Source organism: Quercus robur, chromosome 10 (assembly GCF_932294415.1).
Source record: "Quercus robur chromosome 10, dhQueRobu3.1, whole genome shotgun sequence".
Taxonomy (NCBI): domain Eukaryota; kingdom Viridiplantae; phylum Streptophyta; class Magnoliopsida; order Fagales; family Fagaceae; genus Quercus; species Quercus robur.
In genome coordinates, this window is record NC_065543.1 from 2593507 (window position 1) to 2614109 (window position 20603).

The window sequence follows — 20603 nt, forward strand, 5'->3', positions numbered from 1 at the left end:
GGCTTTTGAATGGAGTTTGTGATGTGCCTTTGTGTTAGATTTTCATTCTCTTTCCACTTTAGTCCATTTGGAACAATTTGATCTAATTTGGTCCATTCAGTCCACTAGGTCCCTTTGGTCTATGCGGTCCAGTGGTTCCATTCAGTCCAGTGGGTTCATTCTGGTCCATAAGTTGAAAGTCACATTTATTTTTTGTGAGGGTGCCTTTTTTTTCTTAGCACACAAGCCCAAGGATCCTGGGCCAAATACTTATTGTTTGGTGGACTGGGCTTGGTTCACCGTAACTAAATGGGTTGTTTACAAACCAAGTGGTGCACAGAGCAAGGAATCCTACAACACGTATACACTAGCAAGCAAGAATATATGTATTGAACAGCAAGAAAAACAGCAAAAGGAAAACAATGTAATAAGGAAAAGCACACAATAACTGTCAAGGATCCTTAAGTCAATATGAAATATTTGATTATTTTCTTAATTTTGGATTACAATGTGCTCACTAAGACATGTTACAAGGTCCAAATAAACTCAAAAATCACAGACTTCAATGGCTATTCAAGCTTCCATGACTTGCAAAGTTTGAATCTCTTTGAATTCGAGTATATTCTATAGTGGCTGTGTTGGGATACTGTATTTCTCTTTCTTTTACTACTTTCTCTAAGTTTTGATAGAATTTTCTCAATGATTCTATTATGATTCACTACTGCTGAATTGCCCCTTCAATGTTGGTTGTCTTCCCCTTTTATAGTGCCATGGTAGGGTTCCGGGGAACCACTAAGTCTTCTCTTTTGCTCCCTCAGGTACCAGAGCTTGAGCTAGAGCTCGTGCTATGTCAATTACTTAGAGGGCTGGTCCTTTTCTTATTCCTCATAATTTTCTCTTTTTGGTGTTGTCTCCCTAAACGTCCCTTGCTGACTTTCCATTTCGAGATGCCCTTAGATAGATGACCTCAGCTTTTGGCTCCTTACTTTTTTAGCTTTTTTTGGTTGTCCCCTTTTCTTGTCATTTTCCCAAGTGGTTAGAATCCTTTCCTACTGGGTTGAAGGTTTTCCAGTCACTTCCCCTTTTATAGTTCTTCATTTTGGGTTCCCTGAAGTGTCACCCCCTTTGTTCACGAATGGTTACTTTATGCCTTCTGATTCCTTGTTGTATCACTGGGTGCTTGAGAAGGACATATCTGTCCTTCGTTCCTTCTACCTTTTGGTACTTCCTTTGAGATGTCTCAATCTTGCCTCAGCTGTGCTGCGCATCCAAGGGATCTCGAGCCTTTGGCAGCCTCTGGGGATCCCAGCCCAGCCTTTCCTGCTGAACTCCCCTCAATCCCTTGATCTTGGCAGGCTAAGCTTTTCCTTTCGCGGATTTTGGGCTTCAAATCTTTTGGGCTTACCATCCTTTCTTCTTTGTGGTGAATTCATCCCTTTTATGATTACTTGTCATGGGGTTGGCCCATTGTGCTATTTCTTTGGGTCTTGGTTTCATGATTTTTTGGACCTCAACATTTTTCTATAATTTCCCACTTTCAATAATGACATTGGCCTAATTTTAAAGGTTATCTAAATTAATAATCATTTATAATTGTGGAATTTAACCTCATAATATCATTTGGAGTACAAAATTAGATGTAATATAATTAAAAACTAGTTACAGACTCACGCGATGCGCAGGAAAATTTGATATGATTATTTTTTATTAGATAATTATTAAATTAATATATTAGATTGTATATTTTTAAATATTCAATAGTTGTTATTTGAAATTGTGTTTTAAATTAGAAGTTTTTTTGTAGTGTAGCAAAATATATTTTGTAATTAGGTATTATATATAGTAAGCTATGCATGCAAGCACAATGCAATATTAGAAGAAAAAAAATTGATTGTGTGAGAACTATTAGACCAAGTGTAACTATGTATACTTTGTTTATTACTATACAAATGTATGTGATTTAGCTCTTATAGGTATATTTTTCCTCTATACATAGATCCACATCGATCTCTTTCTTCCTCACAATTGAAACTAAGTGACAAAGTAAATAAAGATAACTATACAATAGATCATTGTCAATAAATCATATATCATAAAGTAGAAATATAAAATAAAATAAAATGCAAAAAGAAAAATTTTCTTAAGTATCTATACATAAAAACATTAATAGCATAATGACGCTTTGGAGTAAATTATATTTTATTTTATTCTCTTTTTGGCATTTTCAGTAAAGATGATTAACTAAGTAAAGTAAAAGTTTACCAAGAAAGTTCAAATTATATAAAATTTTGATGGCGGAGATGCTAATTATATGTCATAAAATGACCAAAATAAAAATAACAAATAGATTTGAGAAAAACACATAAGATGCAACAATACAAAATTACTACACTGAATATTTTTTAACTTTTTTGATACTCTACAAATAAAACAACTTTATTCACTTTTTGTCACAGTATAGGCTATAGAGTGATTACAATGTTTATTATAATCTCCCCCCTTAGAGGTTCTTTTATAAGCACTTTGATTGAAATCAAAATATGCTTTTTATTTCTTTTATATTTTTTGCCCAAAGGCAAGTTAGCCTACTAGAAAATCCAAATTATTATCATATGGACTTGCTACCATAGAGCAATTTGGTAAATGTCTATTATATCAAACATTTGATGAAATTTTAGGTTTAAATATCATAGATTCGTTTTCTCAAAATAAACTGAATGTCTCTCCGCAATAAATCTAATAAGGGGATTCTCCACAACATCACCAACTTGAGTCTTGTAACGGCAAACTGATATCTTTTCATTACTTGTAACAACTACAACCTCGTCTTTGCGAGTTAAAAGCTCATTTTCCATAACCATATGCATCTTGTACTTTTTAAGAGTCATATCAGTCTTCTCCAAAAGTATTTGTATATCTGTTTCTAGCTGCTTGGTCAGGTAGAGGAGAACTTTCAGTTCCATTTCATTATAAAATAACAAAAAGTCAAGGAACTTATAGCAAAAGATTTTCTAAACAAAATTTCAGTAGAAAGGAGAATAATAGGCCCTCCACTGTTTTCAAGACATAGGGGATTATAAAAGACCATACATCCTTTACCTACCCTTTTCTCTTTCTCCAATTCACATTACCACAGAAGTATATGAAGTTAAAAACATTGTGATTACATCTATGTTCGATGGAAGTCCATTTGTAGACATTCAAATTTGTAGCCATATATATTTTGTTTTGATATAAACTCAAATTTCTATTTTTTTTTTAGGGACTGGCTCACCTCCTCTTAAGAACCCTCCCATTACCTCCTGCTTTTAAATAGATTTGAGACACCTGTCAAATGATAAATCCAATGGTCAAAAACAAAACCACGTCACCCCACCTTATTTATTACACATCTACTATTTTTTTTTTTTTTTTGTCTCAAACTTTCTCCCTTTGTAACATCAGTGTTGCCGCACCATCACCGGAAAGGGGACCCTTGCACGGCAAAGAGCTTAAGGAGACACGATTTGGTGGAGATCTTTCCATTGCCATTTACCTCTCCTTAAAAAACCTAGAAGCTAACAGATGGAACTTGACCCAAAGATCTTTGATCCCAATCTTGTTTTATTAGCTTCACTTTCATAGGTTTGCTAGAATTTTATTAATGTTTGGGTTTTGTTGAATTTGAAATAAAATTTGGCTCATGTTGTTTATAGATTTGACTTTTTTGAATCATTAAAATTTAGTAAATCCATTCTCCATCAAAAGAGAGAGAGAAAGGTTCTTGTACTTTGCATCATGGCCTTGTGGACCTATGTCTCCGCCAGCAAACTGAAGCTTTCTTCTGTCCACGTGGTTGTTGTTGCAGAGAGAGGAAGGTTGAGACAAAACAGAGGAGAATGTGTGATAAATAAAGTGGGGTTGACGTGGTTTTATTTTTGACCATTAGATTTATTATTTGACAGGTGTTTCAAATCTATTTAAAAACCGGAGGTAATGGGAGGATTCTTAACCGGAGGTGAGCCGGTCCCTTTTTTTTAAAACAACATATTAACCCAAACCAAAATTCAACCAAAGCTAAAAGAGAGATTTGTGATGGGAAATTTAAAAAAATACAACACTAAAAAAATTTAAAAAAAAAATGAACCTAAATTAGAGTTGTAAGAAAGAACAAAAATCAAATGCTAGAGAGAGAGTACTCATAGTTTTTGTGTGGAAAAAATATGGATTAATTGGAATAAATGATTTCAAATTTATACAAAATAAGATGGGGAGAAAAAGAGTTAAAATATAAGAAAGATAAAATGATGAAGGAAGTTTAACAATAAAGTAAAGAGTAGTCTAGAGATAAAAAGACAAAGAGGGAGGGGAAAGGATGGAGGAAGAGAATTTTTATTATTATTATTATTATTATTATTTTTAAGAATAGGAAGATGAAAAGTTTAAATATTCAAATTAAAAAATTACTTGAAATTAGAAAGAAGAAAACTTGAAATTAGAAAGAAGAAAACGAGAAGTTAAAATCAATTTGGGTAACTGAATATAGTCAAACATTTGCATTTAATGAATAGTAATTGATGGTGTCAGAAAAATTAACTCCATAATCATCCACTAGTGCCGTCCAAGGAAAGACCAACAAGGGCGAACCAAGTGTATCGTTCGTCCAAAGCTTCCTTAAAAGGATCGTTCGTCCTTAGAAGCATTTTGACGGACGGACTTCGTTAAAAAGCTCGTCCATCCTTAGAAGCATTTAGACAGATGAGCTCTACACTTGAACAAAGGAAATTAGGCCTCTTTGTCACAAATCATTTCCAACGCTTCATTATGGAAAATAAAGTCAAGAAACATAACTCCCACGGTAGTTACAGGAGTTAACTCCAAATCCTACGGGCTCCTTAATAATAGGGGGAGTTATGAGATGAATAACCGCTTACATCGACCTATATAAACACTTTTATTCCCATGAAGAAGGGTAAGTTCATTTTAGACAATACTCCTACAATCTTGAAATTTCAGATTTCCTGAAGAAAGAAACTAACTTTATCATCGGAGGATTTGTGGCCAGTTACCCCGGTCTCCTCTAACTTTTATCAATTCCTTTTCAGGTCCGACACATCATTGGAATCATTGGAGTCCATATCATCCAACCTACTGATTTTCCAAGAAACAACAGTAATATTTTGTAATAAATAGTCAAACATGTGCATATATCTACAAAAAAAATATATATATATATTTTGCAATTTTTTTTCTTTCCGTGACAAAGGGTTGAATGGTTCGAACCAGATCAAGGGCTACTAGCCCAAGCCATCAGGGAAGCAGAGACGCTTCAAGCAACCCTCATTGCGATCGCCAGTTTGCACCAGTCATGCAGACATCATCTGTCTAACATGTGCAATCTATGGCGGCTGCAATGGCGGAGTTAACTTGCCAAAACCAAGAATTAAGAAGGGAGATTAATCTGAGAAGACAGATACATGAAGAGCGCGAAGGAGGAGGACAAACACAAAGTCAAGATGATAGAGAAAACGCTGAAATTGGAAGTCAGTTAAGAGGTACCACTTCACGAATGGTGCCACACTTGAAACAAGAGATGGACCAAATGAAGAAAGCCATGGAAGAAATGAAAGAGAGCATGAGAAGGGCGAATCCTGTAGAAGATTTGGTCCACATAACTGATTCTCCTTTTACGGCTTCCATCAACGGTCACCCTCTACCACCAAAGTTCAAATTGTCTTCTCTGGATTCGTATGATGGCACATGAGACCCTTTTGATCACATTGCCACCTTTAAGACCACTATGCATCTTCAAGGGGTTCCCAATGAAATAATGTGTAGAACTTTCCCTACCACCCTCAAAGGCCCAGCACGAGTGTGGTTCGGCAAAATACCCTTGAATTCAGTAAGTTCTTTTGAAGAATTAAGTAAGTTGTTTGTCAATAACTTCATCAGAGGACAGAGACACAAAACGTTCTTCGTCCAGCCTGTTGACTATAGAACAGGGAGAAAATGAAAGCTTGCGGTCCTTCATCACCCGTTTTAATAGGGAAGCCTTGTCGGTGGACGAGATGGACGATAAGTTGCTATTGGCAGCTTTCCATAACGGACTTAATTCAGATTTGTTCATCCACAAGCTTTACAAGTAAGAGCCTCAGACTATGGTTAAACTCGTCCATTTTGCTCAGAACTTTATGAATGCAGAAGATGCAATCATAGCCAAGAAGAGGAAGAGAACTGAGAAAATGGAAGTGAATTGCCACTTTGAACAAGGTCCCCATCCAAAGAAGGGACAGACGAACGATAAAAAGGACCGAGATAATAGGAAGACAGGCCCCCCAGCAAGGAATCAAAATTATACACCCTTAAATGCCCCACTCAACCAAGTGCTCATGCAGATCAAGGATATGATCCTTCCTTGAAGTGGCCAGAGAAGATGAAAGGCGATCCTTACAAGCGCAATAAGAATAAATACTATCGCTTCCATAGGGATCATGGCCATGACATGGTCGAGTGTTATGACTTGAAGCAGCAGATTGAGAATCTTATTAGGCAAGGAAAGTTGAGGCATTTCGTTGGAAGAGATCATAAAGATGAGAAATTGAAGGGAAAAATGGAAGAATCATCACGGCCCCCACTTGGAGAGATAAGGGTTATATTATGAGGGACTTTAGTAGGACAATCTTCCAAATCAAAGAAGATGTATCTCAAAGTGGTGCAAAATGTCCAACTCTCTGGACGATCACCAAAGACGAAAGGGATCGACGAGTCAACTATCTCATTCACCGACGGAGAAGCTGAAAGGATCCATCATGCACATGACGATGCCATTGTCATCACTTTACTCATTGCAGATTATACAACCAGGAGAGTGTTGGTGGATAACGGAAGTTCAACAGACATATTGTACTACCTTGCCTTCCAACAGATGAGGCTTGGACGAGATCAACTTCGTCCAATGTACTCGCCATTGATAAAGTTTGGAGGAATGAAAATGCAGTCTGTGGGTACCATCACGTTGCCTATAGTGGTGGGGGCATATCCGCAGCAAGTAACTAAGGACGTGAATTTCCTAGTGGTTGACTGTTCATCGTCCTACAATGCCATAATTGGAAGACAAACTCTAAATAGTTGGAAGGCGGTCACGTCCACTTACCACTTGTCGGTTAAGTTCCCAATAGAACATGGAGTAGGACAAGTGCAAGGAGACCAACTAGCAGCTAGAGAGTGCTACCTGGCCATGCTAACCATGGACGAACAGGTTCAAACAATGAACATTGAAGAAAGAAAACTTGTGGCGGAGCCCACCGAAGCATTGGAAGACATTTCATTAGATGAGGATAGACCTGAAAGGTGCACAAGAGTAAGGGCAGATTTAGAAGAAAAGATTAAGAAGGACCTTATCCGCTTTCTAAAGAAAAGCATTGATGTATTTGCTTGGTGTCATGAGGACATGCCGGGTATAGACCATAAGGTCATCACCAATTGTCTAAATGTATATCCTTCTTCTAAGCATATACGACAGAAGAAGAAAGTGTTTGCCCCTGCCATTAGAGAAGAGGTGCAGAAGCTGAGTGTAGCAAAGTTCATCCGAGAAGTATATTACCCGGATTGGTTAGCTAATGTGGTCATGGTCAAGAAGGCAAATGGCAAGTGAAGAATGTGTGTAGATTTCACGGATCTAAACAAGACTTGCCCCAAGGATAGTTACCCGTTACCACGCATTGACCAGTTAGTGGATTCTACTGCGGGTCACAAGTTGCTTAGTTTCATGGATGCTTTTTCGGGCTACAATCAGATAAGGATGGATGAAGCAGATCAAGAGAAGACATCATTTGTCACCAGCCAGGGATTATTCTGTTATAAAGTGATGCCTTTCGGTTTAAAGAACATAGGGGCAACATACCAACGGTTGGTCAACCACATGTTTTGTCCTTAGATTAGACGAAATGTAAAAGTTTATGTAGATGACATGTTGGTGAAAAGCCTCAACGAAGAAGGGCACCTGGACAACCTGCAGGAGACTTTTGATGCACTTAGGCGATACAACATGAAATTAAACCCCAGCAAGTGTGCTTTTGGAGTGTCGTCAAGAAAGTTCCTTGGATTCATGGTTTCGCATAGGGGAATCGAAGCAAATCCAGACAAGATCCAAGGAATCATAAATATGGAGCCCCCGCGAAATATCAAAAAAGTCCAATCTCTCACCGGACGAGTTGTTGCCCTCAACAGGTTTGTCTCTAAAGCCACTGATAAATGTTTGCCATTTTTTAAGGTACTTAAAAAGGCGTTTGAATGGAATGACTGTCAAAAAGCCTTCCAAGATCTAAAGATGTACCTCACTACCGCTCCTTTGCTAAGTCCTTCCGTGCTAGGAGAGGAGTTATACTTGTACTTAGCGGTGACTTCACAAGCCGTAAGTTCAGCATTGGTGAGGAAAGAAGGAAAGGTACAAAAACCTGTATACTACACAAGCAGAGCGCTAAGAGGAGCATTGTAAGTAGCAACCACAAGAAAGACACGTGGAGGTTTGCATGCACACTATCCAAATTTGAAAACCATGTTCACGGCTTATTAGTTACTAGGCTTGGCGTTGAAATTCAAGGCTACAAGGAAGCCATGTGTTCGCGTGGGGCATGGAAGCTTTAGGCATGTATTTAATGTGCACCTTAGTTGTCACATGAAGATGAAGGCTAGAGCGCTATAGTCATGTAGAAGCAAAAAGAGACAATTAACAAGCCAATGCTTCTTCTTACATGGTGTCCACCTTGGGTGAATTTGAATCAACAAAAGTCGATTGCTTTTGGAGCTTCAAGGACAACACAACTCCTCCTTTAACACTACATATGCAAAGAATCAACATGAAAACATGCGACTCACAGGGAAAAGGTTGGAGCGCCCAAAATCAAATGCAGTGCATTACAAACTCACAATGTGGAATAGTAAAGAGCTTTAGACGACCTTTACTCTTTGGCATGGGTAAGGAATAAGGATAGGCAAACAAAGCTCACACAGATAGTCGGGGAACCAAGGTAGTCTGATGTTAATGCGGGCAAAAGCGACTGGTTCTTGAACCCGACATTATAGAAGAATAACTGAACAATTCAGCTTGCTTCTTAGCGTTGATGCGTGAAGGAGGTTCGGAGACGAGGCGGAGATCTCACTATGGTAGTGCCTCCAAGAGCTTGCAATTAGAGTTTGTATCCGAACTATGCTACCTCTATGCTCCGGCAACAACAGTCAACAACTGCGAGATGAAGAGTGAAACACACGAAGGAACCTACACCGATAGTCACAAGATGAAAGCAATGGGACGGCTAGCTTACAAGTCGATGGCCACAAGATGAAGGCAGTGAGATGGCTACACCAATGAAGCTCTCAGAGATAGTGAGAGGACCGTCGATGCTTGAATCCCTTGAATGCTAAGTCGAAGATTAGAATCCCATAACTCGTTCTGGACCACGGTGCAAAAGACATCGACTCACAATAGAGGGCGACTGCAACAAGGTCTAAGTTGAAGCTGCTAGTACTTCAATCTACAAGGCGTTGAAAGAAGAAGAGCGTAATTCAGAGATGAAACAGAGACCTCACTACAGTATCGCCTCCAAGAAATGATAATTGGTTGCTTGAATCCATATGTGGCTATCTCTATGCTCCTGCGCCAATAGCTGCGAGGTGGAGACGATGGATGCGCAAACAAAGCTATACACCTATGGTTGTGGAACGAGGGCAACAAGGGTAATCCATTGGAGGCTAGAGGAAGAGCAGTGCACGATGACTCACTCTGGACTTAGTGCCGACTCAAGAAGGTTGTTCGAAGACGAAGCCGCTAATGCTCAGATCTGTTGGATGCCAAGGCAAGAAGATCATAACATAAACTAGTTTGGAGGAATGGACGAAGCAGATCAAGAGAAGACATCATTTGTCACCAGTCAGGGATTATTCTATTATAAAGTGATGCCCTTTGGTTTGAAGAACGTAGGGGCAACGTACCAATGGTTGGTCAACCACATGTTTTGTCCTCAGATTGGATGAAATGTAGAAGTTTATGTAGATGACATGTTGGTGAAAAGACTCGACGAAGAAGGGCACTTGGACCACCTGCAGGAGACTTTTGATGCACTTAGGCGATACAACATGAAATTGAACCCCAACAAGTGTGCTTTTGGAGTGTCGTCAAGAAAGTTCCTTGGATTCATGGTTTCGCATAGGGGAATCAAAGCAAATCCAGACAAGATCCAAGCAATCATAAATATGGAGCCCCCGTGAAATATCAAAGAATTCCAATCTCTCACCGGATGAGTTGTTGCCCTTGACAGGTTTGTCTCTAAAGCCACTGATAAATGTTTTCCATTTTTTAAGGTACTTAAAAAGGCGTTTGAATGGACGAACGACTGTCAAAAAGCCTTCCAAGATCTGAAGATGTACCTCACTACTGCTCCTTTGCTAAGTCCCTCCGTGCTAGCAAGGGAGTTATACTTGTACTTAGCAGTGACTCCACATGTCATAAGTTCAGCATTGGTGAAGGAAGAAGGAAAGGTACAAAAACCTGTATTCTACACAAGCAGAGCGCTAAGAGGAGCGGAAGGACGATATCCGCAAATGGAGAAGCTGGCTTTTGCATTAATAACAGCTTCTAGGAAACTGAGGCACTACTTCCAAGCTCATGTTATCAATGTCATGATAAATCATCTGCTCAAGAAGGCAATGAGCAAGTTGGAAGCCGTAGGACGACTAATCCAGTGGGCAATCGAACTTAGTGAATTTGACATCAGATATCAACCAAGGCATCCAATAAAAGCTCAAACTCTGGCAGATTTCATTGCAGAGTTCACTCCAAGTTGTGAAGACTTAAGCGAGGTGGAAGATAAAAAGAAATGGATCGTCCATGTAGATAGGTCATCAACGCAGCATGCAGGAGGAATTGGAGTTGTTTTACTATCCCCTGAGGGAGATAAACTGAAGCACAAGGTTCGTCTGCAGTATCAAACAACCAACAATGAAGCTAAATATGAAGCAATTCTTAAAGGGTTGGAGTTGGCTAAGTCTGTGGAAGCAGAATCGATACTCGTCCTGGGAGACTCACAACTAGTCATAGGCCAAGTGAATGGGACATGTGAAGCCAAAGAAGAACGAATGAAGAAGTACCTAAATAAGGTAATACGCCTTGTCAAGAAGTTTAAGGAAGCCGATTTCATTTAGCTTCCAAGAGAAGAAAATATTGAAGCAGATACATTAGCGAAAGAAGCCTCAGCGAGCGAAGTAATGGACAAGATTGATGAAATTCAATACCTGCCCAGTATAGACTTTCCAGAAGTGCATCAAATAGAGGGTGAAGAAAATTGGATGACTCCAATAGTATCATACTTGAAGAACGGAAAGCTTCCAGAAGAAAAAGACGAGGCCAGGAAGCTCAGAGTTAGATCAGCTAGATACGTCCTCATGAACGAGGTGCTATACAAAAGAGGTTTTTCACAACCGTATTTGAGATGTTTAGCTCCGGACGAGGCCAACTATGTATTGAGAGAAGTTCATGAAGGAGCATGTGGCAACCACTCCGAAGCCAGATCACTTGTCCACAAAGTCATCCGCACCAACTACTATTGGCCAAACATTCAAGCTGATGTCAAGGCATATGTCAAGGTCTGCGATCAATGCCAACGATTTAGTAATGTCCTCAGACAACCATTAGAATATCTCACCCCGATGATGGCCCCATGGCTTTTTGCACAATGGGAACTAGACATCTTAGGTCCTTTTCCACTTGGGATGAGACAAATGAAATTTCTGATAGTAGGTATCGATTATTTCACCAAGTGGGTAGAAGCAAAACCCTTGGCAAGTATCACACAACAAAATGTCAAGAACTTCATTTGGAAGAACATTGTGTGCAGGTTTGGGGTACCCAGAGTATTAGTGTCTGACAACAGACAACACTTTGATAATGTACTTTTCAGGGACTTTTGTAAACATTTTGGAATTCAAAATCATTATTCCTCACCCGTCCATCCCCAAGCAAATGGTCAAGCCAAAGTTGCAAACCAATCCTTGTTGAAAATCATCAAGACTCGGCTTGAAGGGGAAATGGGAGTATGGCCAGACGAGTTACCAGGTGTTCTATGGGCGTACAGAACGACGGTGAGAACCCCTACAAGAGAAACTCCTTTCAAGTTAGCCTATGGAAGCGAAGTAGTCATACCCGCAGAAGTGCACATGGCCAATCATAGGGTGACGATGTATCAGGGTAAGGATAACGAGGAGCAACTTCGTCGAAACCTCGATCTAATACACGAGGTGAGGACGGACGCAGAACATAGGACGGCCAGGTACAAAAACCTAATGGCTAGGCAGTATGATGCAATGATGAAGCCAAGGCGATTCAACATAGGAAATCTCATCCTGAAAAAGGTCTCTTTGGCAACCAAGAACCCAGCTCATGGGAAATTGGGGCCTAATTGGAAAGGACCCTATAGAGTTATCAACTGTAAAAGGCAAGGATCCTAATACTTAGAAGCCCTGAACGAGAGAAAATTGGAGCATCCTTGGAATGTTGAGCACCTGAGGAAATACTATCAGTAAAAGTGATAGCCTGGACAAGTATTACAATGGACGAGCTTGGAGCTTGTTTGTCTACTTACATTCTACTTATGTTTGATGTTGCTTATGTTTAATGCTGCTACTTTATTATTTATGTTATGGTTATTTATGTTGTGGTTATGGACGAAGTTATGGAGTTTGTACTTATTAAATTCCCTAAAAGGCATTAGCTTGTAAGTATGTGCCTTATCTGTAAATAATATTTATGTTATGTACAAAATGTTGTGTGAATTCCAAATCTGCATACTATTTTCGTTCAAGCTAACCCACAAGGGGGGCTAAAAGTTCAAAACGAATAAATTCTCTAGACGCAAAGATGTAACGTCTATAATTTTTCCTGAGTAAAACAAGGAAAAGTTAGGCATACTCGTCCAAGTCATGAACGAGGGAAAGCCTTATAAAGCATTTTCGTCCAAATTAAGGACGAGAATAAAAAAAAAGCCAATTGAAACAATCCAATCTTTGGACGAGTGAAAAGTTAGGCAAAAGAAACTGGATAGAATGTAAGACCAGCTTGCAAGTCTTAGGACGAATGAAGCTAAGGGAAAAATACTACCATCCACAAAGACGAGTTACATGTGACAAAAAAAAATTTCACTATGGATGAGCCAAAGCTGGAATTAATATAGATAACAGCATTCGTCCACACAATAATAGAAAATAAACTTTCATTCATTAACTAAAGGGTAGACAACCTACGTCCAAAAGCTCTTAATTCAAGCAAACTAAAATGATTGTTTAACACCCCATCCTAAAACCATGGATGAGGCTAATGCATTTGGGTTACATGAAAAGGTCCCAAAACTAAGGACCTAATGAAAACCAAAAAAGAAAAAGAAAAATACAAGGATCACTAAAAGATTGAAATCTCGTCCTCAAACAGAAGGGGCATTAGTGTTCGGATCGACTTGGGGTAGCTGAGTAGAAGCATCGTCCTCAATATTGATGTCCTCGGAGCCAGTTTGAACAAGAGAGCTGGTAGCTACAGCCAGGTTGAGTTTGATAAAGCTAAAGTCAACCTTAGGGAAGTTGTCTATAGCGTCCACTCGAAAATCCTCAAAGCCTGCTGCATAATTACGATCCATCAAGTCCGTAAATTCTTTGGACGCCTTGAATTCAGCCATAGCATCTTCTTTGGCCTGGGAGAGAAGAGTACTCAACTCGTCATTCTTTTTTTGAAAATGATCAAGACGAGTATCTTTCTCCACTACATTAGCTTTCAGCTCCTCGATCAAATTTTGATGCTTAGTTGCTTCCTCCTTAGCTTTAGCAGCTACATTAGCCCATTTTTTACAGTCAACCTTCACCTCTTGAATCCTCGTCTCTAACAAGATCCTCGTCTTATCCAGTCCTGTGGCCTGCCTGGACGCCGCAATAAATTTTAACATGGCCTATAAAATGGTAAAAAAGAAAGGATGGTTAGACGAGGAAAAATTGTTTAAACGCGAAGACAAAGTAGAGATACAAACATACCTTAAAGAGGTCATGAACGCCAGAATGTTCAAACTCCTTTAAGGACATGTTATTGCAAGTGTTTATGTCCTCGTCCAAAATAGCCATTTGAAAACGCTCCCAAGCTAAATCTTCATTTTCAATGATATTTGTAGGGGTCTTCTCATAAGGCTGGGATGAGGCAGGCACAGTTGTCTTGGATGGAGGAGTTTTAGACGTATTGGTCTCAATTGGTGTGGACAGTCCACATTGAAAATCTGGACGGATGGCTAGGACGAAGGGAGGCTGGACTTCACTACTTGGGATGACCCATGTTTGGACTTTTTGCCTCGACGACTAGGAAGGCTTCCCAAATCAAAGTTATTTGGTAAGGTTTTCCTTTTGTCCCCAGTCGACGGACGAATTTGAGACTGAACCTCAAGACGACTCCCTTCACCCATAACTTCTTTCCCTTTATTTTCCTTCATTGTTGACATTCCTAAAACAAATAATAGTTGTCACAATAAGTAAAATAGTAAATAGGTCAGAAATATACAACATAGAATATTCAAATAGCCAATAAGTAGAAACTTACTTTTGCATACAGTGACCTTGTGAGCAATAGCCTCGTCTGACGGCTCAGGACCAAGCCCCCACTTGGCAAGACGTCGAAGGGTGACTAGAGAGTGAAAACTCCTGTCAACGTGTAGACGAGCCCTGTGGATGCGGTCACGGTGGAACTTTCTTAAAGACGGATGTCTAACAACTGTAAAACAATAAGTAAACGAAGTTTAGAAATGCAAACAAGAAATAAAATAAAAAGAGAAGTAAAAAGGGGAGGGACGTACCTTCAGGACAAAGGTTCCCTAAGTCTCCAGTGTAAAAAGCAAAAGGATCCCTGCCAACGTCCACAGGGTTCCCTGCCCAAAAACCAGAGACGAAGATAAACTCCGTCTTCCAATTTCTGTCAGATGAGGCTAGGGATTTGATTAACCTATAATCATTACCCCTAGTTGTGAATTGGTAAAAACCATTGGATTGATTTATTTCAGAGAGTTTATAACAATAAAGGAACTCGTCCACAATAAGAGGATGATCCCCACCAAACACTTCCCTCCACAAAATTTGCATAGAGACAACTAATTTCCACGCATTGGGATTAAACTGACACACACCTAAACCTAGTCTAACTAACAACTCTCTAGCGAATGCATTTAATGGCAACCTAAGACCACCTAAGAAATAAGCCTCATAGATGCCTATTCCAAAACGAGGATTGCAGCACCATTCTCCACGGATGAGCAACCTAGGGTTAAACTCGTCCGGGATTTGGTACCAAATTTTAAGATTGTTAAGCCTTTGTTCACTCGTCTTAGAATGAACACCTACTGCACAACTATAAACAGTCTCCACCTCGTCTATAGAATCAAATGGAGGGACACTAGATGGGGAACCGGCTTGAGAACCAGAAGCCTTTTTAAGTTGTTCCTGGATAACTTCTATAGGGAACCCAGGCACACTAGAAGTGTACCCCTCATCTGTAGAACTCCCCTCACTGCTATAACTACTATCACTAGAACCACTATAACTGGTGGTGTTGTGATACTCGTCTATAGCTTTCTCTATAATATTACTAGACGAAGATAGAATCGTCTCAGACATTTTTTTGAAACTTAAAACCTAAAGACAGGAAAAAGGAGAATACTTGGCTCTAGACGGAAGAGGACTCAAGACGCAGAGGGGCTTTTAGACGAGGCTCTAGACAAGAAATGTCAAGAATGAAATTTCAAAAAATGTGAAAGGGTAGGGGAGGAATTCCACTATTTATAGACAGCCCAATAGGGCACTTGAAACGACACAAACCAATCAGAAGATAATACATGGCATACTCCTAAAAAAATAAATCGACGCAACCAATAGCCATCAGAATTATAACGCGTGGCACGTCCAGTCACTAACATAAATGTGTTTGATCAAAAAGTGATCTAAGAACATACATTTCCTTAGACGGCCTATGGATTAGGGGGCAACTGATGGTGTCAGAAAATTAACTCCATAATCATCTATTAGGGCCGTCCAAGGAAAGACCAACAAAGGGCCATCCAAGGAAAGACCAACAAGGGCAAACCAAGTGTATCGTTCGTCCAAAGCTTCCTTAAAAGGCTCGTCCGTCCTTAGAAGAATTTGGACGGACGAACTTCCTTAAAAAGCTCATCCATCCTTAGAAGCATTTGGACAGACGAGCTCTACACTTGAACAAAGGAAATTAGGCCTCTTTGTCACAAATCGTTTCCAACGATTCATTATGGAAAATAAAGTCAAGAAACATAACTCCCACGGCAGTTACAGGAGTTAACTCCAAATCCTACGAACTCCTTAATAATAGGGGGAGTTATGAGATGAATAACCGCTTACATTGACCTATATAAACACTTTTATTCCCATGAAGAAGGGTAAGTTCATTCTAGACATTACTCCTAGAATCTTGAAATTTCAGATTTCCTGAAGAAAGAAACTAACTTTATCATCGGAGGATTTGTGGCCGGTTACCTCGGTCTCCTCTAACTTTTATCAATTCTTTTTCAGGTCCGACACATCATTGGAATCATTGGAATCCATGTCATCCAACCTACTGATTTTCCAAGAAACATCAATAATATTTTGTAATAAATAGTCAAACATGTGCATATATCTACAAAAAATAATAATAATAATGAATTATTCAATTTTAACAATTACTTGAAATTAAAAAGAAGAAAATGAAAAGTTGAAATCAATTTGGATAGCTGAACAGTCAAATATTTGCATTTAAAACAAATGAATAGTAATATATTGAATAGTAATGGAGTGCAATAATAGGTTTGTCCATGAATTAAATTTAATTATTTTATATAAAATAGAATAGAAAAATCATAAAAGAATTTTTTTTTTTTTTAAAGTATGGCTGATGAAGTGGCTTAAGAGTAGTATATTAACATTAAATTCTACGTATCGGTTTTTAGATATATAATAATATATATAGATAGATAAAATACTTATTCACAATTTTTTTCTAACTTTGTTTTGTTTAAAAATGACAAAATAAGATTTATAAATAAATCCCCTAGTTCTGAAATGTTTCCTACAATGGAGGACAAGAATAACTTAGTAGTTTCGAAGTGACCATGATAAAGAGAAAATGAAAAAGAATTCAACCAACGGGAATCGTCACTGCTGATTCTCAGAGTCACAGCTAACAATCATCATGAGTGACGTACCATGGTACACATTTGACATTACACCCATTAAAAAAAAATCATCAGTGACGTATCATGGTACTCAGAAGTCAGAACACACATTAAAATATTGTCATGTAAAAGCAGTCACACAACACCTATAAGTATAAATAGAATCCGTTCTCTATCTCTTATCTCAAAAAAAAATATATATATATAGAACCGTTTCAGGCAAAACACAAAACACAGACAGTGAAAGTGAAACAACAAAGATTGTACTAGTGGCAATGGCAAATGTTGGGGAGGAAGTGAGTAACAAGCAAGTGATATTCAAGGACTATGTCACTGGTTTTCCAGAGGAATCAGACATGTACGTGATCACAAGTACCATAAAATTGAAGGTTCCAGAGGGTTCCAATGCTGTTCTTTTGAAGAACCTTTACTTGTCCTGCGATCCCATAATGCGTATCCTAATGCAACCAGTTGTTCCTAGCGATTTCTCCAGTTACACCCCGGGCTCTGTGAGTTCTCTGTTTGATTCCCCAGAAAATTTTATGGGATATGGAATACTGATAATTGTTACTGTTTTTGACTTATTTGAATTGGGGTTGTTTTAATTAAATTTGGAGTGTGTCCATAATATGATAGCATAGCAAGATGATATTTTTAATTCTTATTCTTTTATAGTTGGAAATTGGAAATTTTGGGTTTCAACTATAGAGTTTTATGTTGTTCATGGTGATTTATTTTTGAAAACTTAAGACAATTGTTCAATTTGACAATTGGATTTTAGAAATTCAAAAAGATGATAGAATCTTTTACTGGCAAAAAAAAAAAAAAAAAATGATGAGGAAGGAGAGAGAAATGCAGAGTATCCTTCATTGACAGAAGAAGGAAAGCAAAATTTTTGAAGAGGAATATCCTTGTTAGACATTTTAGAGATTACTAATAGATTAACTAATTCTTTGTAAGATAAAAAGAGATTAATGAGATAGCATTCTATATATATATATATATATATTAATAGGCAAAACTAAGAGAAAATCTAATTGAATTCTAAATTATGGTCTAATTTTGCGTTACATGTCTCATCTAATTTTTTAATTTTTGTGGCAAGTAAATTATTAGATGCAAAAACTGAAAAGTCTAAATCCCATTACATTTTAAATAATATATATATATAGTGCTTGCTTGTTTATATTGATGTTGTATAAACAATATTGACCTTGCAATTGTGAACTTCTGTTGGTAAACACTTGCAGCCGTTAAACGGGTATGGGGTGGCTAAAGTTTTGGATTCTGGGCACCCAGACTTCAAGGTAGGTGATTTAGTTTGGGGAGCTAATACTAGATGGGAAGAGTACAGCCTAACCACGGCAACCGAAAGACTAAAAAAGATCAAGCATACCGATGTACCCCTTTCCTACTATACGGGCCTTCTTGGTAAGTTCCTTACTCATTCTATAAGTTTTGAATTGATTTCCATTTAACAGAAGATAACTATATTATGCTAATTCCCTTTGGATGTATGCGTGTCTCCAAGAGTAGTTTAAGGATTCTTGTGATTGTGTATTGGGCTTCATGTCAAATTTCCCTATAAATGTGCTTGAATCTTTTGACTTTTTTTCTTTTGTTTACAAAATAGGTATGCCTGGTGTGACTGCTTATGCTGGTTTCCATGAAGTTTGTTCTCCTAAGAAAGGAGAATATGTCTTCGTTTCAGCAGCATCTGGTGCAGTTGGCCAGCTTGTTGGACAATTTGCAAAATTGTTTGGTTGTTATGTTGTTGGAAGTGCTGGAAGCAAAGAAAAGGTATATGTGTACTTTTTAGTTCACCATTACTTCTTTATTTGAATGCTACTTCATTGATTGTGGACTGCACCTGGTGGGATGAACTTACCATTCACATGAAAAAAATCTTCTACTCTTTATTTAATTTAATTTTAATTTTTCTTACCTTTTTTAGTGTGTAAAACTTATGTTTCTTCTGTTGTAAATTAGGTTGATCTACTGAAGAATAAGTTTGGTTTTGATGATGCTTTCAATTATAATGAAGAGCATGACTTGGATGCAGCTTTGAAAAGGTCAGTACAGAGTGTTATTTGCATAATATGAATACAAATTTGTCTGAGATATGATATATTGTGACCAACATTAGGAAATTTATTTGATAAAGAAAAGGAAATTGTGAGGTCACAGATTCAATCGTGTATGACAGCATGAATTGTTTTACTCACTTTCAAAAAAGAACACCCTCCTCCACACCCCCCCCCCCCCCCCCCAACCCCAGAAAAAAGGAAAAAAAAGAATTTATTAATGTAGAAATTAAATTTTCATATCCAACTATTAAAATCCATCTATTAGAGCCTTAGTAATACCTTGATTTTTAAAATACAGTATTATTGGTTTCTGTCCATCATCAGGTATTTCGCAGAGGGCATTGATATCTACTTTGAGAATGTTGGGGGTAAGATGCTTGATGCAGTGCTCCTAAACATGAGAAACCATGGTCGTGTTGCTGTATGTGGAATGATCTCACAGTATAATCTTGATCAAACTGAAGGCGTGAAAAATTTGATGCACCTCATATTCAAGCGCATCCATGTTACAGGATTTTCAGCTCTTGATTACTATCACCTCTATCCCAAGTTATTAGATACTGTGCTGCCTTATATCAAAGAGGGGAAGATAGTGTATGTGGAAGACATTGCCGAAGGCCTTGAAAGTGGTCCAGCTGCCCTGGTTGGACTCTTTAAGGGTCGCAACAAAGGGAAACAAGTAGTTGTAGTTGCTCGAGAATAATTCAGCCTAGTCTTTTATATATACTTATGTGCAGTGTCTTCCTAGTATAGGTTGCAAAGTAAGTGTTTTGAGGTTTAATTGGTCCAAACTCAATGGTTTGTTGGGTTGAAAAGAATAAAAACATTGTAGGTAATTGTAATTCCCGTTTGTTATGAGTGTATACTCCCTGGAATAGATGAAAGGGAAGAGAATTTGTAGTGTGGCAGTAATGCTTTGGTGTATGTATTTCCTTGTAACTTTTGTTTTATGGTTGTGAAGAGGAGAAGACACTGCAATTTACTTACTGTTGTCCTTGAGGAAATAATTATTAGCATCATTCAGGTTGCTCCATATCTCTAACTAGACACGGGTTGCAGTTACCTTAACTGATAAAATTTGTTGTCATTGAATAAGAGATTTGAGGTTCAAACTCCACTTACATAAAAAGTTGGTTGAGATTTGAGGTTTAATCATCATAGAGTGCACGTCATAATTTTTTTTTTTTTTTTTTTGGAGAAAGCACATCATAACTTGAAGTTCTATTGTATTTATTAAAAAAAACAAATGATGACAATACTAATAATTAGTCCAGAGCTTTCATTTATTATGGTTTTATTATTTGTT

At 38.1% G+C, this 20603-nt stretch overlaps 1 protein-coding gene across 1 annotated transcript; it reads left to right on the plus strand.

The window, feature by feature from the left end:
• The first annotated feature begins 17402 nt into the window (after nucleotides 1–17402).
• LOC126704467 (2-alkenal reductase (NADP(+)-dependent)-like) lies at nucleotides 17403–20330 on the plus strand. Its single transcript, XM_050403507.1, has 5 exons — nucleotides 17403–17719; nucleotides 18461–18641; nucleotides 18844–19010; nucleotides 19200–19282; nucleotides 19622–20330. Exons 1-5 carry the CDS (start codon nucleotides 17486–17488, stop codon nucleotides 19998–20000), a joined length of 1044 nt encoding a protein of 347 aa, XP_050259464.1. The 5' UTR covers nucleotides 17403–17485; the 3' UTR covers nucleotides 20001–20330.
• The last annotated feature ends 273 nt before the right edge of the window (nucleotides 20331–20603 follow it).